Source organism: Amphiprion ocellaris, chromosome 12, assembly GCF_022539595.1.
Source record: "Amphiprion ocellaris isolate individual 3 ecotype Okinawa chromosome 12, ASM2253959v1, whole genome shotgun sequence".
Taxonomy (NCBI): domain Eukaryota; kingdom Metazoa; phylum Chordata; class Actinopteri; family Pomacentridae; genus Amphiprion; species Amphiprion ocellaris.
In genome coordinates this window covers 12,795,259-12,817,584 of record NC_072777.1, presented here as the reverse complement: position 1 = coordinate 12,817,584, position 22,326 = coordinate 12,795,259, and the positions used below count along the sequence as shown (strand labels likewise).

Here is a 22,326-nt window from a genome sequence, read left to right as displayed (position 1 = left end):
TTTAACATTCAAGATGAAGATGAAGGTGACATTTAAATAAATCATGCAAGTGGATCTTTAAATGTACTTCATTTGCTCAGAGAAAGGATTGCAGGATGAACCTGGAACAGAGAACATCTGGATGCATGTACCTCCGTGGTTGTGGAGTGTGGAACACAGTTTGCTGAGTGAAATATTATATTTATTGTGCAGCAATTTGGCCATGAAGTCTGCTATCACAATGGCAATAATAATAATAATAATAATAATAATAATAATAATAATAATAATAATAATAATAATAATAATAATAATAATAATAATAATAATAATAATAATAATAATAATAATAATAATAATAATAATAATAATAATAATAATAAAATACTGTTGTAAGTAGCTCAACACAGCTGTACATACGTTATAATACTCTGTCTCCCTCATGAATGTAAACCAGGAGGCTGCATTCATAAACAACATAGTAGCTGCCAGTGGCTTTGTGTTTCCATTGTATCAAGATCCCTCTAGTGGTGCCCTTGAGGAAGTCTCAAAACGAAAATGAAAGTGTTTGACCGACAGTGAGGAGCTGTCAGTCTGCATTGTGTGGAAGGGACACGCCAGAGACACCAAGAATCAATCTATGTCGTAAGTAATCGTCTTGAAATGTTTGAAATCATCTCCTTGAGGCTGTGAACTGCTGAGTCTCCACCGTGTTTTCCAGGTGATCCACTTCCAAGTTATTTTAACCTGTAACTCTACTGAGCAACTGTGACAAGAGAGTTTGTGACATTTCTACAGCTGATTGCTTTGTTTAGCGTTAAATTATGTTGACGAAAGGTTCCTCTGTTTTGTTTTGTTTTTTTCAGATACATGGCCCAGGACATGAAAACTGGTGAGAAAATAAATTTACACTTTTTGACAAAAAATGCTGCTTTTTCAAGACAGTAATATTTCGCTATTAAAGAGATTAGATCACACTTAGTTATTAAAGCAGATATCATTTAAAGCAGCTATACCAGTTTTTTATGTATTATCAGTGACTGACTGTTTCTATGTGAAACAAGTTGCTCATGGAGTGATGAGCCTACAGATAGTTGTGATTGCAGTTTGAGAAGAAACACACAAATGCTAATGCAGTGGTTCTTAACCTTGTTGGAGGTACTGAACCCCACCACTTTCATATGCACATTCACCGAACCCTTCTTTATTGAAAAATAAAATATGATTTTTTTCAAATTCAAGACATAGTTATATGTTTTACTGGTGCACAAAATGAACCGTGCATTAACATCACTTGTGTTCTTGTATTCCCCATCTCCATGCAGCTTAAGGAAGTGTTCCTTTAGTTTTTCCGGTGCTAGACTAGAATTGCTTAACTTGGCATTGCAAATCATGCAGATAGGACGCTGACTCCCATCACGTTCCGTTATACATGTGAATCCATGTTGTACATATTCGTCCGATCACTTTCTTTTTTTGCTCAACATAGTTAGTATGGATTAAAATATTAAGAAAGAAATCACACAACGTACCATCATGACAGTCACAAGTCGATTACTGAGCGCAACAAATTCCCTGCAGCACAGATTGACCAAGCAATGTAGCGTGATCACCTGCAGCCAGTGATGGCCAAGCAGGGCGTGTCATCACCAATCATATGAGTCGGCTGTGTCTTGACCTCCGTCGAACCCCTGAGACTGACTCACCGAACCCCTAGGGTTTGACTGAACCCAGGTTAAGAACCACTGTGCTAATGGTACCCTGTCTGCTGGATGTGTAAGAAAGGAACTGTTTGTTAACAAGTTCACCACATCGACTTTAACCCTCCTTCTGTGTTTGCACGTTTACATACGTCAAACAAAAATTTCTTTTAGATCAAAACAAAACTTATTACTCTTTGACACTGACCTGTTGAATATAATAAGACATTCATCTGTCATTGATTTAAATGCCTAAAAAAACATATCAATGCCAAAGCAGGCCTTCATCAGCATAGTTTATATGGTTGCTTCACATTAAGTATTAGCTAAGAGTTAGTGCTTCTCTGCAGATATGTATTATCTTCTAGCAGGAACTAACAAACTTGTGTATCTCTACTTGACTGATGATGACACTTGGACTCATCAGGAAAAGAAGGCTGGATACAAAAAGCCACTAGTTGATTCAGTTCAGTTTGAATTTGGTTGGTGATGATTTCAAGATTTGTTCATTCATGTACTGAACACCTCCAGTGACACAAAAATAAAGAAACACTGGGATGCATTTTACAATATGTTTGTTATTTATGGTAAATCTTATTAAAATCTAATTATTTGACAAGATTTTTCTTCACCTGTTTCATGTAGTGTGGCTACACTAAATGATGTTAGAGCTCAACAATAACTTAAATAATCTTTCTGATTCATTTTAAGCGTCGGGGAAAAAGTTCCACGTCATCGTAGCTGGAACTACGAACGGCGCTCATCGACCCATTGTTGGAGGGTTTAAAAGCAAAGGCCAGACTGAGGTGACGTCTCCTGAACAGTGTGATTACCTTCTGGTTTTCTGTCCTGTTGCTTCTCGAGTTGGAACAGACATCAGCGAGGCCCTGGACCACATTCCTGGTAAGGAGTTCCTTTGGTCAGTGTTTGACAAATTTCACATTGATTAGTCACCTCCAGGCTCAGAGCCCACCTCCTGATGAAAATGAGTTTGAAATGAAGTTATTTAGATGAGCTTCTCTAGTGCCTCTGCCATTATAGTGAACTGATCCATGCCTCCAAATGTTCAAGATAAAGTATGTTGAAAAATAGTATTTAAAATGTATCTGTAAGTGACTGATCTTGCATTTGGTGTTCACTTCTGTCTTATTTAGATAAGATGCTGTTCTATAAAGGCAATGATTTATAGATGTAATGTGAGAAATAAAAATACAGAAAAGAAATATTTCAGAAAACTTAACAGGAGCTGAACAGAGACACATACAGCATACAGGAAAGAGCCACACATGGATTTTAAGCCCTGCATCATGAGCTACAGGTGGAATAACCAAACCTGTCTGTTTCATCTTGTTCCTGACTCATTTGTTCATGTTGTGTCTGTGCTTACAGCTGGTAAACAAGCAGTTCTGGTGGTGATGCATCACACCTTCAATCACCACCATGTTATAGCTGCAAGCAGCAGACTGGTGCAGAATCCAAACATTCTCCTCACTGTGGACTGTCTGTTTCATGACAACAAACTTCTCAACTGTGACCTCAATAATAAGATGTGGCATGAAGTCTACAACTTTCTTGGAGTTTCCCAGGTAAAGACTAGATTTACTGAAAACAGGTCACTGTGTTCCACATCTGAAATGATGCACATGTTGCAGTCTGTTACAAATCATTAACACTCATAATTTTAAAGTATTTTTCTTTCTTTCAGTGCTTTCTCATGAGAATCTCCTTGAGATGTAAGTGTGACAGTAATTATGAACTTCAGGTTACAGATCATATTTTTCTCAAGTCTCCTGTAACACTTGTCTCACAGTTATTAGTAATAGGTTTGCTTCATGCTCTTGTTCATAGCTGCTGGAAAAGCTAACTAAAAACACTGTGTGCAGAAATATTGCCTTATGTTTTTGTTTTGTTTTTTTTCTCAACTTGAAGCTATGATATAAAAGTTGTTAAAGTTAACAACTGACCCATAGAGATACAGTGATGGAGGACAAGTATAATATGATGAATGGCAATCCTAAATGTGACAGTATTTATATACTATAAATTATATAAACCACTTATTTGGAAACATAAACAAAGATGCGCAGTGCATTATCCAACTATCCAAAGTGTCTGCTCTGAGCTCCTGCTGCAGTGCTAGAAGTTCGTTCCATGTACCAGGGATATTAGTGGACATTTTGAATATGGTCACATTCATCCCTCTGGATCATTCAACTTCAGTTCATCATATTTGAAAAAATTTTCATGCCCGACCATCTCATATTTGCCCTTTTTTTTCCTTCTGTGCATACGTATGATATTATGCAAAACATGCATTAAAAACATTTGTTTTTAAGATATAAAATTGTCAAAGAAGGTGGGGTCATGTTGATTTTTACATTGTTTTCTTCATGTCAATCTGTGGAGAAATATTTGAAGCCATAACTTGAGAAATAATGTAGCCAGAGTCCTGAAATTTTGGAGACTCGTTGATATGTACATATGGTTCAATGGTACCGTCCTGCTTTGTAGAATACAAACCAGTTATATGATGGTGCAGATTTGGTCAAAATGTCAATGTTTCTGTCTACTCTGATATTCCATCAATCGTAATAAAAAAAAAAAAAAACTTTAAAAAACATTTTTTCCAACCAAAGAGGCCATTTTATTCTGTGATGGCACCAATAGGAATTTTACTATGGTTCAGTTAGAGGGTTAGATAACTTTATGTCAAAATTTGAAATGACATCTTTTGCATTTATGGTTAATATCTGAGCTTGTATTGAGCAGGTCTGATTGGTGAAACCACTCCAATAGTGTCCCAACTGGAAGAGTTATATAATATTATTACTGGACTACAAGAAAAATCATGGTTTTCCAACTCAGTGCTTCAAATAATTTTAGGAAAAGTGGTAACATGAGCAAAAACATGTATGTGTCAGACATATACTGTATATTTTCACTTGTTTTCAGTTTCTCTCATTTTTATTTCTTTATCAATGTCTGTTTTATTTCATTGTAACCATGTTAGCAAAGAGTTAGTCACACAGAAAAATTGTGTAGAGAAAGTTAATTGCACTCTTACACGGTGTGCATATGTCAGCATTAAATCCCTGTTTAAAGTAGTTTTTGTCCAATTATTTGTGGAAAGTAGTTTCCCCAGTTCGTTCTCCTTTGATGCGACATTAAGTTCACGTTGTTGACCATGTGGATGGATTTTCCTGGATATTACAAAACACACCGATGTTATAGTAAGTATGTAATACCTGTCATTAGACAAAATGGTGTAAGCAGAGGAAGTAATGTTGTAAACATTGATTTGTTATGCAAATTATCCAACAACCATGATCATGGCTTGAACAAGGAATGTTTCACTTGATATTACATGCATGAAATAAATCAAATTGAACATGATTGCTCATGTTACCACTTTTCCTAAATTATTCGAAACACTATGAGTTGGAAAACCATCATTTTTCTTGTAGCTCAGTAACAATATTGAAAAACTCCTTCAGCTGGGACACTATTGGTACATGGAAAATGATAAGAGTGAGGGTGACAATATTTCATAAAAAAAGTCCATTAAAAGTCAGCATTATTCTCTGGTGTTTTTTACCACGTGTAAAACTTTTATCTACAAAACAACATCAACAGTATAGTCTATCATTTTAACATGCTGCATTGATAAGTTTTAAAAGAGAAGTATGACTTAAACTGGACATTGGTTTAAGTCCTTCTGATAATTGATGTCTTGTGTTATTTCACTGCAAAATCACTATAAGTGGTGTTACTTTGTCCATCAGATTACAAAAACAAACAGAACAGGGCTGATGACCAAAACTATCATGTATATTATTAATATTGATGCTATTATTATTGTCATGTTGGTTTGGTTTTAAATGGCTCATCGCTTTGTTTTTCTTTGTTGTAGGGATGAACAAAAAGTATCTGCCAGTTTTAATTTTTTCACCATTGATAATGGTGGTTGTTTCGTATGGAATTTGGAAAGCATTGCATTTCTTCAAACTAAAGGTAAGCTGTCATCACAATACTTTTTTCTTGAAGTGAATATGCATAAACATGTTATATCATGCATGTGTAATCACTTGCAAAAATGTAGCTACTGTCCTGTGTTACTGTGCGTATGATTGTATTATGGTTGTGAGGCTTAAAAACAGTGATACTTTTGGAACACAATAGAAAGGAAATATTAAGTTGAGAAGTGAGTTGCTTTAAAGGAGACTCGCCTTTTCTAGTGTCACTTTTTACAAAACTGCAGACCTGTTCATATGCTGTGAAGAAGAGCATATCTTTATAGGGTATTTGTTTGCATATTTGCTCCTCTTGTTTGTTGGTGAAGGGAATACGGCCGGTGACTGGTCGTTGTCCTCTGAACATCTGGATGAGGTGGAGATGAGGAGGAGGAAGGTGTACGCTTAACAGCCTGGGAGAAAGAACAACGGAACCGCAATGAATTGAAAGATGTGAGTGATGACAGTTAAAGTGACTGAAGTGGTTCTGACAGTGTGGGAAAACAGAAGTGACAGAGAGAATAGTGTGGTGGGGATAGCTTATATTTAAAGAGGCATTGAGACAGGATGCGTCAGTAAATCTTTCTCATTCATTTAAAGCTTAATTTAAAGGTATAATCTTTTTTCTTTGCTGCTGAGCTGAACATATGATTTTATAATGCTATAATTCAGACAGCTGAAGCCTCACACTATCTATTAATATTTACACAGAATCAAGGCTGTATATGTTGTCCTTTATCACTTACTATGAAATGTCTTTCTTTGTGGAAAATAGTTACAAAGTGATAGCCCTTTCACTGTAATACATCTGTCTGTATTGTTTTAAGATGCAATTGAAAAAAATAATGTGTTGTTTCATGAAAATGTAAATCCAAAGTTACCCATCATCTGACAGTAACTGTGGTTTTCAGATACAAGTTTTATGACATTATATGTGGTAAAATGTGTGATTACATTAGAAGATTAGATATGCAGATTAAATAAAACCACAACAGCTCAGAGAAATAATTATACCGTTTTGTGCAGAATATATTCAGATTACATTTTGTGTAAAGAATAAAGAGAAATGAATCAAAGTGGTTTCATTTGTGTTGCTCGTCTCTGTAACTTTGTCTCAGCACTGATAAAAAACAATGATTTCATAATTAAAATGAGGTAAAAGTAAGAAAAACTCAGTTTTCATTTTATCTCACTGCTTTTTTCTTAAGTTCAGGATACAGTTAATCTCTGGTCAGCAACAACCCAACAATGAGGAATACCACCATCATGGTGTATGAATGTTTTTGATGACTGAGAATAGGAATATGGCCAGACTGAAAGGATGAACAGAGTCAAATTAAGAGAGATCCTTAAAAAGCCTTCTCTGAAGTGAACTGAATAAAGTTTCAGATTTGTGCAAGACAACAACGAAGCATGCAGCTTAGTAAATATTAGATGAATAGTGCCAGGACAAGACAAGCTGAGGTCCAGAGTTGAACTGAAATGAAAACTGGATTGATTCTGATGGAGGTGCCAAACCAGGAGAACAAAGACAATCAAATCTATATGAAGCTGTCATCAGATGGCAGGAGAGGAAGGCACAGAGGTGGAGATTCTTGCTGGGAGAGGATGACGCCAACGTCCATGTCAGGGTGTGGTACCATTGTACAGTTTTGAAAATGTTTCCTTCTGAGACAAGGACACCTCTGACAAAGAGATGTCTGACCATGGGCAGCTGAAGTTGTCTGGCAGCAGAGTGTCAGGAGGTCTTATTCTGGATGCTGATCAGGCATGATGTCATGTTTAATAACAATTAGATTATATTAGCTGGTTTACAGTCACTCAATTCAATCAACGTCCTGCAATAATCTGTGGTTAAAGTAAAAATATCAGATTACAGGTTCTGACTCTGATCTATTACCATCAAGACTATGAAAATGCCCAGACTAGATAATCATTACAAGTGACCCAAGTGAGACTCCAGAGTCAATGACAGCTTAGTTTCATCATAAAAGTAAATTGTGACTCACTTACCAACACCAAACCTCAGAATCAGTTAAAACAGAACCCACCATCAGGCCTTGTCAGCTGAAGGTCAGGTATCATTGTTTATAATGCACATTCAGCTCACTGTTCACCAGATACCCACAGAACAATTTCGCACACTCTAAACTAGAGACAAACGCTCTGTTATCCTACCTTTCCCTCCATTACCAAGCTTTACCTTTAAATATTACAGGACATAACATTTTTAGCTGTGATGACATCTATCACCCCAGAGACTAGAACTGTTTTTGAAATTAACACAGGAAACATTTTTCAGATGTAGATTGCTGCTCTCTGCACTTACTCTTAATAGTTTGACTAACTTCAGTGACTGAGCACAGTAACAAGTAGAGAAGGTTATTTCCGGTGGAGACTCCACGGTGTTTTATTTTGAAAAATGACTAGCTCGTTTTCCCCGTCACGTCTGTTTGTGCATCTTGTGCTCGACTCTGTTTTTATTCCGTTAAATAGTGAAGCAGTCAATCTAACCCCTGCAAAACTGCCTGAAAACAAACGTCTCTGGAGAGTTTCTTTAAAAAGAAGGAGAGGCTGAGACTGAAGAAAAGCGGTCCATGGTGGAAAAAAAAAGTTGAACACTGCTCAAGCGGTTTCCTTGAAGAAGTCCAAAACGAAAGGGAAAGTGTTTGACCGACAGTGAGGAGCCGTCAGTCTGCACTGTGTGGAAGGAACACGCCAGAGACACCAAGAATCAATCTATGTCGTAAGTAATCGTCTTGAAATGTTTTAAGTGATCTCTGTGAGTTACATGAACTGCAGAGTCTCCACCATGTTTTAGAGTTTTCCAGGTGATCCACTTCCAAGTTATTTGAACCTGTAACTCAACTGAGACGAGAGTTTGTGACATTTCTACAGCTGATTGCTTTGTTTAGCTTTAAATTAGGTTGACTAAAGGTTCTTCTGTTTTTCTTCATGTTTCTTCAGATACATGCCCCAGGACATGGAAACTGGTAAGAACACAGATTTGCATTTTTTGCCAAAAATTGCTGCTTTTTCAAGACGAAGTAATATTTCAGGATGAAACAGATTAAGCTCCACTTAGTTTTTACAACAAATGTCCTGTAAAGCAGCTGTACCAGTCTTTTCATCTTATCAGTGTCTGACTACTTCTTTGTGAAACAAGTTGCTCATAGAGTGATGAGCCGAAAGATAATTGTGATTCTGCAGTTTGAGTTTTCAGCCACAGCAAGCAGCTGCTGGGACCAACAAAGCTTTACTTTGCACAACCTGACAGTATCAGACAGCAAACGGACAAAGTTAACAACTAGCTGGTGAATGGAGCATTTAGCAACTGAACTGAGAGATGGTGGAGACCCAAACAGAGCTAAAATGAGAGTGAATTTTCAACATATAGTGGTCTGTATTTTTAGGTCAGAAACACACACAAATGCTAACGCCACCCTGTCTGCTGGATATGGAAGAAAGCAGCTGTTTGGTAACAATTTTACCATATTAGCTTTAAACCTTCTTTTGTGTTATCAAAACAAATCTTAATTACCTCTTCAGTGTTGACCTGCTGAATACAATAAGACAGATTTGGATATTTTTTTCATTGATTTAAATGCCTAAATATAAAATTTAAAAATATAAATAGAAATAAATGATATCTGTGACGTTATGGGTCAACTTTGTAGCTGTAGTAATTTAAAATAACAGATCTGGTTAGAAATGTGCACCTAGCAGAAAATTATGGAACATTTTCTGACCTTTGTGCCCCCTAGTGACAGTCCCAAAACTAACGAACAAACAAACAACTCAAATGTCATTAAATCTGGCAAAGATTTAGGTAAATGATAACAGTTTTAGGTATTTGAACACTGTAGTGAGGATCTATAGTGAGACACAAAAACAACACACCTTCGTTTTAACTCAGTCTCACTTTCTGTTATGAATCAGACAACATGCATAAGAATCTGAAGTGGACTGACAGGTTAGAAATGGAAACTCTTCAGCTTAAATGTCTGTCATTTATCTGTCTGCAGCAGAGTTAGTGCTTCTCTGCAGATATGTATTATCTTCTAGCAGGAACTAACAAACTTTTGTATCTCTACTTGACTGACGACACTTTGTCTCATCAGGAAAAGAAGGCTGGATACAAAAAGCCACTAGTTGATTCAGTTCAGTTTGAATTTGGATGGTGATGGTTTGAAGATTTGTTCATTCATGTACTGAACACCTCCAGTGACACAAAAATAAAGAAACTGTGATGAAATTCACAAAATGTTTGTTATTGATGCTAAATCTAGCTAAAATCTAATTATTTGACAAGATTTTTCTTCACCTGTTTCATGTAGTGTGGCTACACTAAATGATGTTACAGCTCAATAATGACTTAAATAATCTCTCTGATTCATTTTAAGCGTGGGGGAAAAACTTCTTTGTCAGAGTAGTGGGAACTACGAACGGCGCTCATCGACCCATTGTTGGAGGGTTTAAAAGCAAAGGCCAGACTGAGGTGACGTCTCCTGAACAGTGTGATTACCTTCTGGTTTTCTGTCCTGTTGCTTCTCGAGTTGGAACAGACATCAGCGAGGCCCTGGACCACATTCCTGGTAAGGAGTTCCTTTGGTCAGTGTTTGGCAAATTTCACATTGATTAGTCACCTCCAGGCTCAGAGCCCACCTCCTGATGAAAATGAGTTTGAAATGAAGTTATTTAGATGAGCTTCTCTAGTGTCTCTGCCATTATAGTGAACTGATCCATGCCTCCAAATGTTCAAGAGAAAGTATGTTGAAAAATACCACAGTATTTAAAATGTATCTGTAAGTGACTGATCTTGCATTTGGTGTTCACTTCTGTCTTATTTAGATAAGATGCTGTTCTATAAAGGCAATGATTTAGAGATGTAATGTGAGAAATAAAAACACAGAAAAGAAATATTTCAGAAAACTTAACAGGAGCTGAACAGAGACACATACAGCATACAGGAAAGAGCCACACATGGATTTTAAGCCCTGCATCATGAGCTACAGGTGGAGTAACCAAACCTGTCTGTTTCATCTTGTTCCTGACTCATTTGTTCATGTTGTGTCTGTGCTTACAGCTGGTAAACAAGCAGTTCTGGTGGTGATGCATCACACCTTCAATCACCACCATGTTATAGCTGCAAGCAGCAGACTGGTGCAGAATCCAAACATTCTCCTCACTGTGGACTGTCTGTTTCATGACAACAAACTTCTCAATTGTGACCTCAATGTTAAGATGTGGCATGAAGTCTACAACTTTCTTGGTGTTTCCCAGGTAAAGACTAGATTTACTGAAAACAGGTCACTGTGTTCCACATCTGAAATGATGCACATGTTGCAGTCTGTTACAAATCATTAAAACTTTTCTTTCTTTCTTTCAGTACTCTCTCTGGAGAATCTCCTCGAGATGTAAGTATGACAGTAATTATGAACTTCAGGTTACAGATCAGATTTTTCTCAAGTATCCTGTAACACTTGTCTCACAGTTATTTGTTTTAGGTTTATGTAATGCTCTTGTTCATAGCTGCTGTGAAATTAAATTAAAATCTCCTTCACTGTTGTGTGTAGAAGAATCACCTTTGTTTTCTTATCAACTTGAAACTAAACTGTAATCGTAACACATCAACAATGCAGCATGTTAAAATGATAGACTATACTGTTGATGTTGTTTTGTAGTTGAAAGTTTTATAAGTGGTGAAAAACATCAAAGAATTCTGACTTTTAGTAGACTTTTTGAAGGAAATGTTGTGGCCATTACTCATATCTTTCAAGTATGACCCATAGAGATACAGTGATGAAGGACAAGTATAATATGATGAATGACAATCCTAAATGTGTGTTGTATTACCTTCTGTTGCTAATTGGCAACCATACACAAATTAACCACTATTCACCCTTGCATTTACATGCGTTCCGCTCCCACTCTGTGACGATCCCTGTAAAATGTGTACTTTCCAAATGTTCTGAGTCAGCTTACCTTCACAGACTCATGCTCTGTGTTGGTAAGCTCACCGTATGCTGGAATACCAATAAACACCCCACTACAGCAAACTTCGAAGGACTAAGAGTGAAATTTCTTCAACATACGCCAGTTATTTGGAAATTATAACAAAGATGCACAGTGTATTATAACTACTCAAACTGTCTGCTCTGAGCTCCTGCTGCAGCTTTAGTGATTATTTGCATTTAACAGGAATTTTAGTGGACATTTGAAGTATGATCACAGTTTTCCCTCTGGATCATTCAACCTCAGTTCATCATATTTGAAAAAAAGGTCACATCTGACCATCTCATATTTGCTTGAATTTTTTTTCTATGTATATGTTTGTTATTATGTAAAACACGTGCAAAATTTGGGGTCATAAGTAACATTAGTTTGTGATTTAATAATTCTTCAAGACGGTGGGGTCATGTTGATTTTTGCATTGTTTTATTCACACCAATCTGTGTAGGAATATTTGAAGAGCCATAACTCGAGAAATAAAGTAGCTCAACAGAGTCCTAAAATTCTGCAGACTCATTGATGTGCACATATGGTTCAATGGTACAATAATACTTTGTAGAACCATACAAACCAGAAAATGTCAATGTTTTTGCTTCCTCCAGTATTCTACCAACCATAAAACCTTCATTTTTCACCCTAAGAGGCTGAATTTGTTTCCTGTTAGAATCACCAATAGGAGCTTTAAAAATGTAGAGTATAGTGCCAGTCAGAGGCATACTTTATGAGAGAAAATATTTAAATTACATTTTTTTTTCATTTATTGCCAATATTTGAACAATGATTGAGCAGATCTGATCAGTGAAACCACTCCAACTGGAAGAGTTACGTAATATTGTCTCTGGACCACAAGAAAAATCATTGTTTTTCCAACTCATAGTGCTTCAGACGTTATCTGTGACCCTAGATGTTGCCAGGTTTGCTTAATAACATGCATATGCACAGAAAAAAATTGGCAAATATGAGTTGGTCAGATGTGAACTTTTTTTTTTTTTTTTTAAATTTTGGGATTTTTAGGTGGAATGACCCAGAGGGATAAATGTGACGATACTCAAAACGTCCACAAAAATCCCTGTTACATGAAAATAACTTCTGAAACTGCAGCAGGGCCTCACAGCAGACACTTTGTATAGTTATAATACACTGAGCATCTTTGCTGTTTTTTTATTTTTCCAAATAATCGATTTATATACTTTGTGGTATATAAATACTGTCTGTCATGTGTAGGATTCTTATCCAGCATTTACTTGTCTTTCATCACTGTATCTCTATGGGTCAGTTTTTAACCTTAAATATATGAGTGATTGTCACAACTTTTCCGAACAAAGTCAATTGAAAGTCAGAACAGTCTGACTACTTCTAAAACTTTCAAATACAAAACAACATCAACAGTATAGTCTATCATTTCAACATGCTGTGCTGTTGATGTGCTATGATTACAGTTTAGCTTCAAATTGATAACAAAACCAAAGGCAGATTTCCTGCAATTTCCAAACTCTAGCTACATCATTTATCAAATTATTCCTCTTCAAACATTTCTCCACAGATTGGTGTGAAGCAAATGGTGCAAAAAAAAATAAAAAATCAACACGACCCTACCTTTTTAAACGATTTTTTTAATGATCCCAGATTTGACACATGGTCTACTCAATCAATATTCAACATTTAAAAGAAACATCATTCAAATTGAAGATGGTCAGGTTTGGGGAATTTGGTGAATTTAGGTAGAATGACTACTCCAGATAAATTTATAAGTAAGACTTAAACTGGACATTGGTTAAGGTCTTTCTGATAATTGACTTCTTGTATTATTTCACTGTAAAGTCAATACAATTGATGTTGCTCTGTCCATCACATTACAAAAAGCAAACAAAAAAACTGATGGCATAAACTATTATATGTATTATTAATATTAATGCTACTATTATTATTGTTACATTGGTTCTGTGTTGTTTGAGTTGTAAATGACATCAAATGGCTCATTGCTTTGTTTTTCTTTATTCTAGCGATGGTGGTTCTTCTTGTTTTCGTAGTGGCAGTGGTGGTTGTGTTTCAGAAAGCAGGATATGATTTCTACAGCCAAACGATATCAGGGTAAGCTATCATCACAATAAGTTTTTCTTGAAGTGACAAAATAAACATGTTGCATCATGCATGTGCAATGACTTGCAAACATGTAGCTACTGTCCTGTGTTATTATTAGTGTGACTGTATTATGGTTGTGAGGCTTTTAATCAGTGATATATCTGGAACACAATAGAGGAGAAATGGTAAGTTGAGAAGTGAGTTGCTTTAAAGGAGACTCACCTTTTCTAGTGTCACTCTCATTTTTTTTCCTTTTGCTTAGAACTTTTCCCAGAATAGAAAGCAGTGTGATTCCTCTATAGTTTCTGCGCTCACGTAGATCACCTTTCACTGGGAGTTTTATTATGCATCAATTTTTCCAATCGTTAGATATTTCTTTAGTTTCAAATGTGATCCCATATTGTTTAGCTTTAAATTATGTTGACTAAAGCTTCCTCTGTCTTTCTTCATGTTTCTTCAGATACGTGCCTCAGGACATGCAAAGTGGTGAGGAAATAAATGTACATTTTTTGACAAAATATGCTGCTATTTCAAGACAACGCAACATGCCAATATTAAAGAGATTAAGTTACACTTAGTTATTAGAATAGATACCCTATAAAGCAGCTGTACCAGTTTTTATGTATGATAAAAATATTCACGACCGACCATCTCATATTTGCCCGATTTTTTTCTGTGCATACGTATGTTATTAAGTAAAACTGTGCAAAATCTGGGGTCATAGGTAACAGTAGTTTTTGAGATAAAAATCGTCAAAGACATTGGGATGATGTCAATTTTTGCATTGTTTTCTTCTCGTCAATCTGTGGAGAAATGTTTGAAGAGCCATAACTTGAGAAATAAAGTAGCTAGAGTCTTGAAATTTTGGATACTCGTAGATATGTACAAATGGTTCAATGGTACAGTTCTGCTTTGTAGAACAATACAAACCAGTTATATGATGCTGCAAATTTGGTCAAAAAATGTTAATGTTTCTGTCTACTCTGATATTCCACTAACCATAAAACTTTTTTATCAGCCAAAGAGATACTTTTTTTCTGTGACTGGCACCAATAGGAACTTCACTATGGTTCGGTTAGAGGCACAACTTTCTGAGAAAAAAAAATTAAATTACATGTTTTGCATTTGTGGCCAATATTTGAGCTTGTATTGAGCAGGTCTGATTGGTGAAACCACTCCAATAGTGCCCCAACTGCAAGAGTTATATAATATTATTACTGGACTACAAGAAAAATCATGGTCTTCCAACTCATCATGCTTCAAGTAATTTTAGGAAAAGTGGGAACATGAGCAAAATATGTATGTGTCGAACATATACTGTATATTTTCACTTGTTTTCAGTTTCTCTCATTTTTCTGTAATTATCAATGACTGTTTTATTTCATTATAACCTTGTTAGCAAAGAGTTAGTCACACAGAAAAATGGTGTAGAGAAAATTAGTTGCACTCTTACAAGGTGTGCTGATGTCAGCATCAAATCCCTGTTTAAAGTAGTTTTTCCCAATTATTTGTGGAAAATAGTTTCCCCAGTTCATTCCCCTTTGATGCAACATTAAGTTCATGTTGGTGACCATGTGGATGGATTTTCCTGGATATTCCAAAACATACCGATGTTATACGATATGGGTGTATAATTTGGAAATAACTGTCATTGGGCAAAATGGTTTAAGCAGAGGAAGTAATATTATAAACATTGATTTGTAATGCTAATTGTACAACAACCATGGCTTGAACAAGGAATGTTTCACTTGATATAACATGCATGAAATAAATCTAATTAAACATGGACCTTCTTTAAGAATCTTCAACTGCAAAGCTGATGTTAGCTATAACCCCAGATTCGACACATGGTCAACTCAGTCAAGATGCACCACTTTCGAAAAACGTCAGTCAAACAGAAGATGGTCAGGTTTGGGGTATTCGGTGAATTTAGATCGAATGACTCCTTCAGATAAGTTTTATAAGATAAGCTAAGTATGACTTACACTGGACAATGGTTTAAGTCCTTCTGACAATTGACTTTCTGTGTTATTTCAGTGTAAAATCAATATAATTGGGGTTTCTGTGTTCATCAGATTACAAAAACAAACACAACAGGACTGATGACCCAAACTCTTTTATTGTACATTACTGTTCAAAGGTTGGGGTCACCCAGGCAAGTTCATGTTTTCCATGAAAACTCACACTGTAGTTCATGTGCTAACATAATTGCATAAGAGTTTTCTAATAATTAATTGGCCTTTCAACACCATTAGCTAACACAATGTAGCATTAGAACACAGGAGTGATGGTTGCTGGAAATGTTCCTCTGTACCCCTATGGAGATATTCCATTAAAAATCAGCTGTTTCCAGCTAGAATAGTCATTTACCACATTAACAATGTCTAGACTGTATTTCTGATTCATTTAATGTTGTCTTCATTGAAAAAAAATGTATTTCTTTCAAAAATAAAGTAATTTCTAAGTGACCCCAAACTTTTGAATGGTAGTATTTGTATTATTGATATGGTACTATTATTGTTGTTATGTTGGTTTTGTGTTGCTTGAGTTGTAAATGACACCAGATGGCTCATTGTTTTGTTTTCCTGTTTTCTAGTGATAGTGGTTCTTCTTTTTATCGCATTGATGGTGGTGGCTGCAATTCGGAAAGCAGGATATCCTTTCCTCAACCAAATGAAATTAAGGTAAGCAATCATCGCAATAAGTTTTTCTTGAAGTGACAAAATAAACATGTTATATCATGTATGTGTAGTCACCTGCAAACATGTAGCTACTGTCCTGTGTTATTATTAGTGTGACTGTATTATGGTTGTGAGGCTTTTAATCAGTGATATATCTGGAACACAATAGAGGAGAATTGGTAAGTTGAGAAGTGAGTTGCTTTAAAGGAGACCCACCTTTTCTAGTGTCACTCTTTACAAAACTGCAGACCTGCTTACATGTTCTGAAGAAGAACATACACTATATTGCCAAAAGTATTCGCTCACCCATCCAAATAATCAGAATCAGGTGTTCCAATCACTTCTATGGCCGCAGGTGTATAAAATCAAGCACCTAGGCATGCAGACTGCTTTTACAAACATTTGTGAAAGAATGGGTCGCTCTCAGGAGCTCAGTGAATTCCAGCGTAGAACTGTGATAGGATGCCACCTGTGCAACAAATCCAGTCGTGACATTTCCTCGTTCCTAAATATTCCACAGTCAACTGTCAGCTGTATTATAAGAAAGTGGAAGTGTGTCGGAACAACAGCAACTCAGCCACCAAGTGGTAGACCACGTAAACTGATGGAGCGGGGTCAGCGGATGCTGAGGGGCATAGTGCCAAGAGGTTGCCAACTTTCTGCAGAGTCAGTCGCTACAGACCTTCAAACTTAATGTGGCCTTCAGATTAGCTCAAGAACAGTGCTTCAGCAGAGAGCTTCATGGAATGGGTTTCCATGGCCGAGCAGCTGCATCCAAGCCATACATCACCAAGTGCAATGCAAAGCGTGGGATGCAGTGGTGTAAAGCAGCCACCACTGGACTCTAGAGCAGTGGAGACGCTTTCTCTGGAGTGACGAATCGTGCTTCTCCATCTGGTAATCTGATGGACGAGTCTGGGTTTGGCGGTTGCCAGGAGAACCATACTTGTCGGACTGCATTGTGCCAAGTGTAAAGTTTGGTGGAGGGGGGATTATGGTGTGGGGTTGTTTTTCAGGAGCTGGGCTTGGCCCCTTAGTTCCAGTGAAAGGAACTCTGAATGCTTCAGCATACCAAGACATTTTGGACAATTCCATGATCCCAACTTTGTGGGAACAGTTTGGAGCTGGCCCTTCCTCTTCCAACATGACTGTGCACCAGTGCACAAAGCAAGGTCCATAAAGACATGGATGACAGAGTCTGGTGTGGATGAACTTGACTGGCCTGCACAGAGTCCTGACCTCAACCCGATAGAACAGCTTTGGGATGAATTAGAGCAGAGACTGAGAACCAGACCTTCTGGTCCAACATCAGTGTGTGACCTCACAAATGCACTTCTGGAAGAATGGTCAAAAATTCCCATAAACACACTCCTAAACCTTGTGGACAGCCTTCCCAGAAGAGTTGAAGCTGTTATAGCTGCAAAGGGTGGACCGACATCATATTTAACCCTATGGATTAGGAATGGGATGTCACTTATGTTCATATGCGAGTCAAGGCAGGTGAGCGAATACTTTTGGCAATATAGTGTATCTTTCAAGGGCATCTGTTTGTGTAATTGCTCCTCCTGTCCACACTGACTGCAGAGAAACTTATCCTGGTCCAAGTTTTGAGGATTAGGATATGAGACAAATACAGGACCCCACAGAGTGTAGATGTTGGTGGTGATGGCAAAATGGCAGGTGACTGGATGTGGTCCTCTGAACATCTAGATGAGGTGGAGATGTGGAGGAAGAGGGCCCACACTGAACAGCCTGCGAGAAAGAACAGAACTGCAATGAACTGAAGGAACGATGCCTACAAGTTGATTGGTCTGGAGAGTGCTGGCAGGGTAATGACAAAGTAATAGTGGTTGAAGTAATTTTGACAGTGTGGGAAAACAATTGACAGAGAGAATAGTGCGGTGGGGATAGCTCATATTTAAAAAGGTACTGAGACAAATCTGTGAGCAAATCTTCCTCATTGAACAAAAGCTTGAAAGCATAAGCTTGATTCCAAAGTTACAATCTTTATCTTCTTTGCTGCTGAGCTCAAAACATAATTTCATAATGCTATAATTCAGACTGCTGAAGCCTCACATTATCATGCTTGAAATTTATACACAAAGAAGAATTCCACTCTGACGACTGGTCGACTATGATCCTAAGAGTGGTGATTTGTTCAATGCATGAATGGCTATTTTTGAAGCCAGCTTGGTTGTCTCTCAGTTTTTCATTTACGGCTGCTTTTCACCTTTCAAGAATGACTCTACTTAGACATTTTCCCAGAATAGAAAACAGTGTGTTTCCTCTGTAGTTTCTGCACTCATGTAGATCACCTTTCACTGGGAGTTTTATTAAGCATACATCTTTACAATCATTTTTTAGTTTCCAATATGATCCCATATTATTTAGCTTTAAATTATGTTGACTAAAGGTTCCTCTGTCTTTCTTCATGTTTCTTCAGATACGTGCCCCAGGACGTGCAAAGTGGTGAGAAAATAAATGTACATTTTTTGACATAATATGCTGCTTTTTGCTGCGTTTTGAATGAGACAACATGCATAAGAATTTGAAGTGGACTGACAGGTTAGAAATGGAAACTCTTAAATGGAAAGCTTAAATGTTTGGCATTTATTTGTCTGCAACAGAGTTAGTGCTTCTCTGCAGATGTGTATTAACTTTTAACCAGGAACTAACAAACTTTTGTATCTCTACTTGACTGACGATGACACTTTGTCTCATCAGGAAAAGAAGGCTGGATACAAAAAGCCACTAGTTGATTCAGTTCAGTTTGAATTTGGTTGGTGATGATTAAAGGATTTGTTCATTCATGTACTGAACACCTCCAGTGACACAAAAATAAACACTGTGATGAAATTCACAAAATGTTTGTTATTTATGCTACACCTTACTAAAATCTAATTATTTGACAAGATTGATTTTGCTTCACCTGTTTCATGTAGTGTGGCTACACTAAATGATGTTAGAGCTCAACAACAACTTAAATAATCTTTCTGATTCATTTTAAGTGTCGGGGAAAAAGTTCCACGTCATCGTAGCTGGAACTACGAACGGCGCTCATCGACCCATTGTTGGAGGGTTTAAAAGCAAAGGCCAGACTGAGGTGACGTCTCCTGAACAGTGTGATTACCTTCTGGTTTTCTGTCCTGTTGCTTCTCGAGTTGGAACAGACATCAGCGAGGCCCTGGACCACATTCCTGGTAAGGAGTTCCTTTGGTCAGTGTTTGGCAAATTTCACATTGATTAGTCACCTCCAGGCTCAGAGCCCACCTCCTGATGAAAATAAGCTTGAAATGAAGTTATTTAGATGAGCTTCTCTAGTGCCTCTGCCATTATAGTGAACTGATCCATGCCTCCAAATGTTCAAGAGAAAGTATGTTGAAAAATACCACAGTATTTAAAATGTATCTGTAAGTGACTGATCTTGCATTTGGTGTTCACTTCTGTCTTATTTAGATAAGATGCTGTTCTATAAAGGCAATGATTTATAGATGTAATGTGAGAAATAAAAACACAGAAAAGAAATATTTCAGAAAACTTAACAGGAGCTGAACAGAGACACATACAGCATACAGGAAAGAGCCACACATGGATTTTAAGCCCTGCATCATGAGCTACAGGTGGAGTAACCAAACCTGTCTGTTTCATCTTGTTCCTGACTCATTTGTACATGTTGTGTCTGTGCTTACAGCTGGTAAACAAGCAGTTCTGGTGGTGATGCATCACACCTTCAATCACCACTGTGTTATAGCTGCAAGCAGCAGACTGGTGCAGAATCCAAACATTCTCCTCACTGTGGACTGTCTGTTTCATGACAACAAACTTCTCAATTGTGACCTCAATAGTAGGATGTGGCATGAAGTCTACAACTTTCTTGGAGTTTCCCAGGTAAAGACTAGATTTACTGAAAACAGGTCACTGTGTTCCACATCTGAAATGATGCACATGTTGCAGTCTGTTACAAATCATTAACACTCATAATTTTAAAATATTTTTCTTTCTTTCAGTGCTTTCTCATGAGAATCTCCTTGAGATGTAAGTGTGACAGTAATTATGAACTTCAAGTTACAGATCAGATTTTTCTCAAGTCTCATTGAACACTTATCTCACAGTTATTAGTTTTAGGTTTGTTTAGTGCTTCTGTTCATAGCTGCTGTGAAGTTAAATTTAAACCTTTAAACCTTGTGTGCAGAAGAATCACCTTTGTTTTCTTGTCATCTTGAAACTAAACTGTAATTGTAACACATCAACAGTGAGTTAATAATTCTTAAAGAAGGTGGGATCATGTTAATTTTTGCATTGTTTTCTTCACACCAATCTGTGGACGAATGTTTGAAGATCCATAACTTGAGAAATAATGTAGCTAGAATTCGGAAATTTCAATCCTGCAATTCTACATTGTAGAATAATACAAGCCAGTTTTGCGATGGTGCAAAACAATACAAAAATCAAAATGACCCCACCTGTCATTAAGAAGTTTTTACACAAAAACTAATGGTACGTATGAACTCTGACTTTACACATGGTCAGCTCAATCAGAATCACCACTTTAAAAAACAACCTGCAAGCTGAAGATGACTGATATTTTTTGCTCTGTCCATCACATTTAAAAAAAACAAACACAACAGGCCTGATGGCCAGCATTATTTGTATTATATGTATTATTAATATGGTATTTTTAAAAATTATTTCTATGTTTGTTCTGTGTTGTTTGAGTTGTAAATGATGCCAGGTGGCTCATTGCTTTGTTTTTCTTTATTATAGGGCTGAAGATAAAGTTGACACCGGTTCGTACTGTTTATGCATGTTTCGTGGTGTCTGTCACATGTGTAATTTGGAAAGCAAGGCATTATTCCTTTGCACAACAAACTCATCCAGGTTCAAGTTTTGAGGATTAGGAAAGAGTCTAGAGGTTGGTGGTGAAGGCTCGATGGCAGGTGACAGGTTGTGGTGTTCTGAACATCTGGATGAGGTGGAGATATGGAGGAGGAGGTCCACATTCAACGGTCTTGGAAAAAGAAGAGAAGTGCAGTGAATTGAAAGAACGATGGCTACAGGTTGATTGGCCTGGAAAGTGCTGACAGACACATCATTGGACAAGAGTAATGACATAGTAATTGTGATTGAAGTGGTTTTGACAATGTGGGAAAACAGATGTGACAGAGAGAATAGTATGGTGGGGATAGCTCATATTTAAAGAGGTTTTGAGACAGGATGTGTGTGAACAAATCTTCCTCATTAATGTAAAGCTTCAATAAAATTTACAATCATTTTCTTCTTTGATGCTGAGCTGAAATAATCATTTTAGAATGCTAGAATTCAGACAGCTGAAGCCTCATATTATCCATCTATTAATATTTACACACAGTCAAGGCTGACTATGTTCTCCTTCATCACTTAGAGTAAAATATCTTTCTTTGTGGCAAGTAGTTACAGAAACTGATAGCCCTTTCGCTGTAATGTGTCAGTATTGTTTTAAGATGCAATTGAAAAAATGTTATGTTGTCTGATGAGAATGGAAGGGCAAAATTACCCAGCATCTGAAAGTAACTGTACTTTTGAGAGACAGGATTTGTGACATTATACGTGTTTAAATGTGTGATTACATTAGCAGATTAAATATGCAGATTGAATAAAAACAGCTCAGAGATATAATTATGCTGTTTTGTGTGTTTTTTTTTTTGATGACTGAGAATGTGAGTCTGATTGAACTGAAAGGATGAACAGAGTTAAATTAAGAGGGATCCTTAAAAAGCCTTCTCTGAAGTGAACTGAATAAAGGTTCAGATTTGTGCAAGACGACAATGAAGCATATAGCCTGTTAAATATTACAAGAGTAATGTCGGGACAAGACAAGCTGAG

The 22,326-nt window shown here is 36.9% G+C and overlaps 1 protein-coding gene across 1 annotated transcript; it reads left to right on the top strand.

Moving 5' to 3' along the window:
• Positions 1-546: 546 nt before the first annotated feature.
• Positions 547-22,119, top strand: LOC111575085 (uncharacterized). Its single transcript, XM_035952693.2, has 13 exons — positions 547-624; positions 846-871; positions 2,391-2,582; positions 3,069-3,265; positions 11,079-11,106; positions 13,705-13,792; positions 14,244-14,269; positions 16,380-16,467; positions 18,908-18,933; positions 19,473-19,664; positions 20,156-20,352; positions 20,472-20,499; positions 21,229-22,119. The coding sequence occupies exons 1-13, from the start codon at positions 620-622 to the stop codon at positions 21,360-21,362; spliced, it is 1,227 nt and encodes a 408-aa protein (XP_035808586.2). The 5' UTR covers positions 547-619; the 3' UTR covers positions 21,363-22,119.
• Positions 22,120-22,326: the final 207 nt, after the last annotated feature.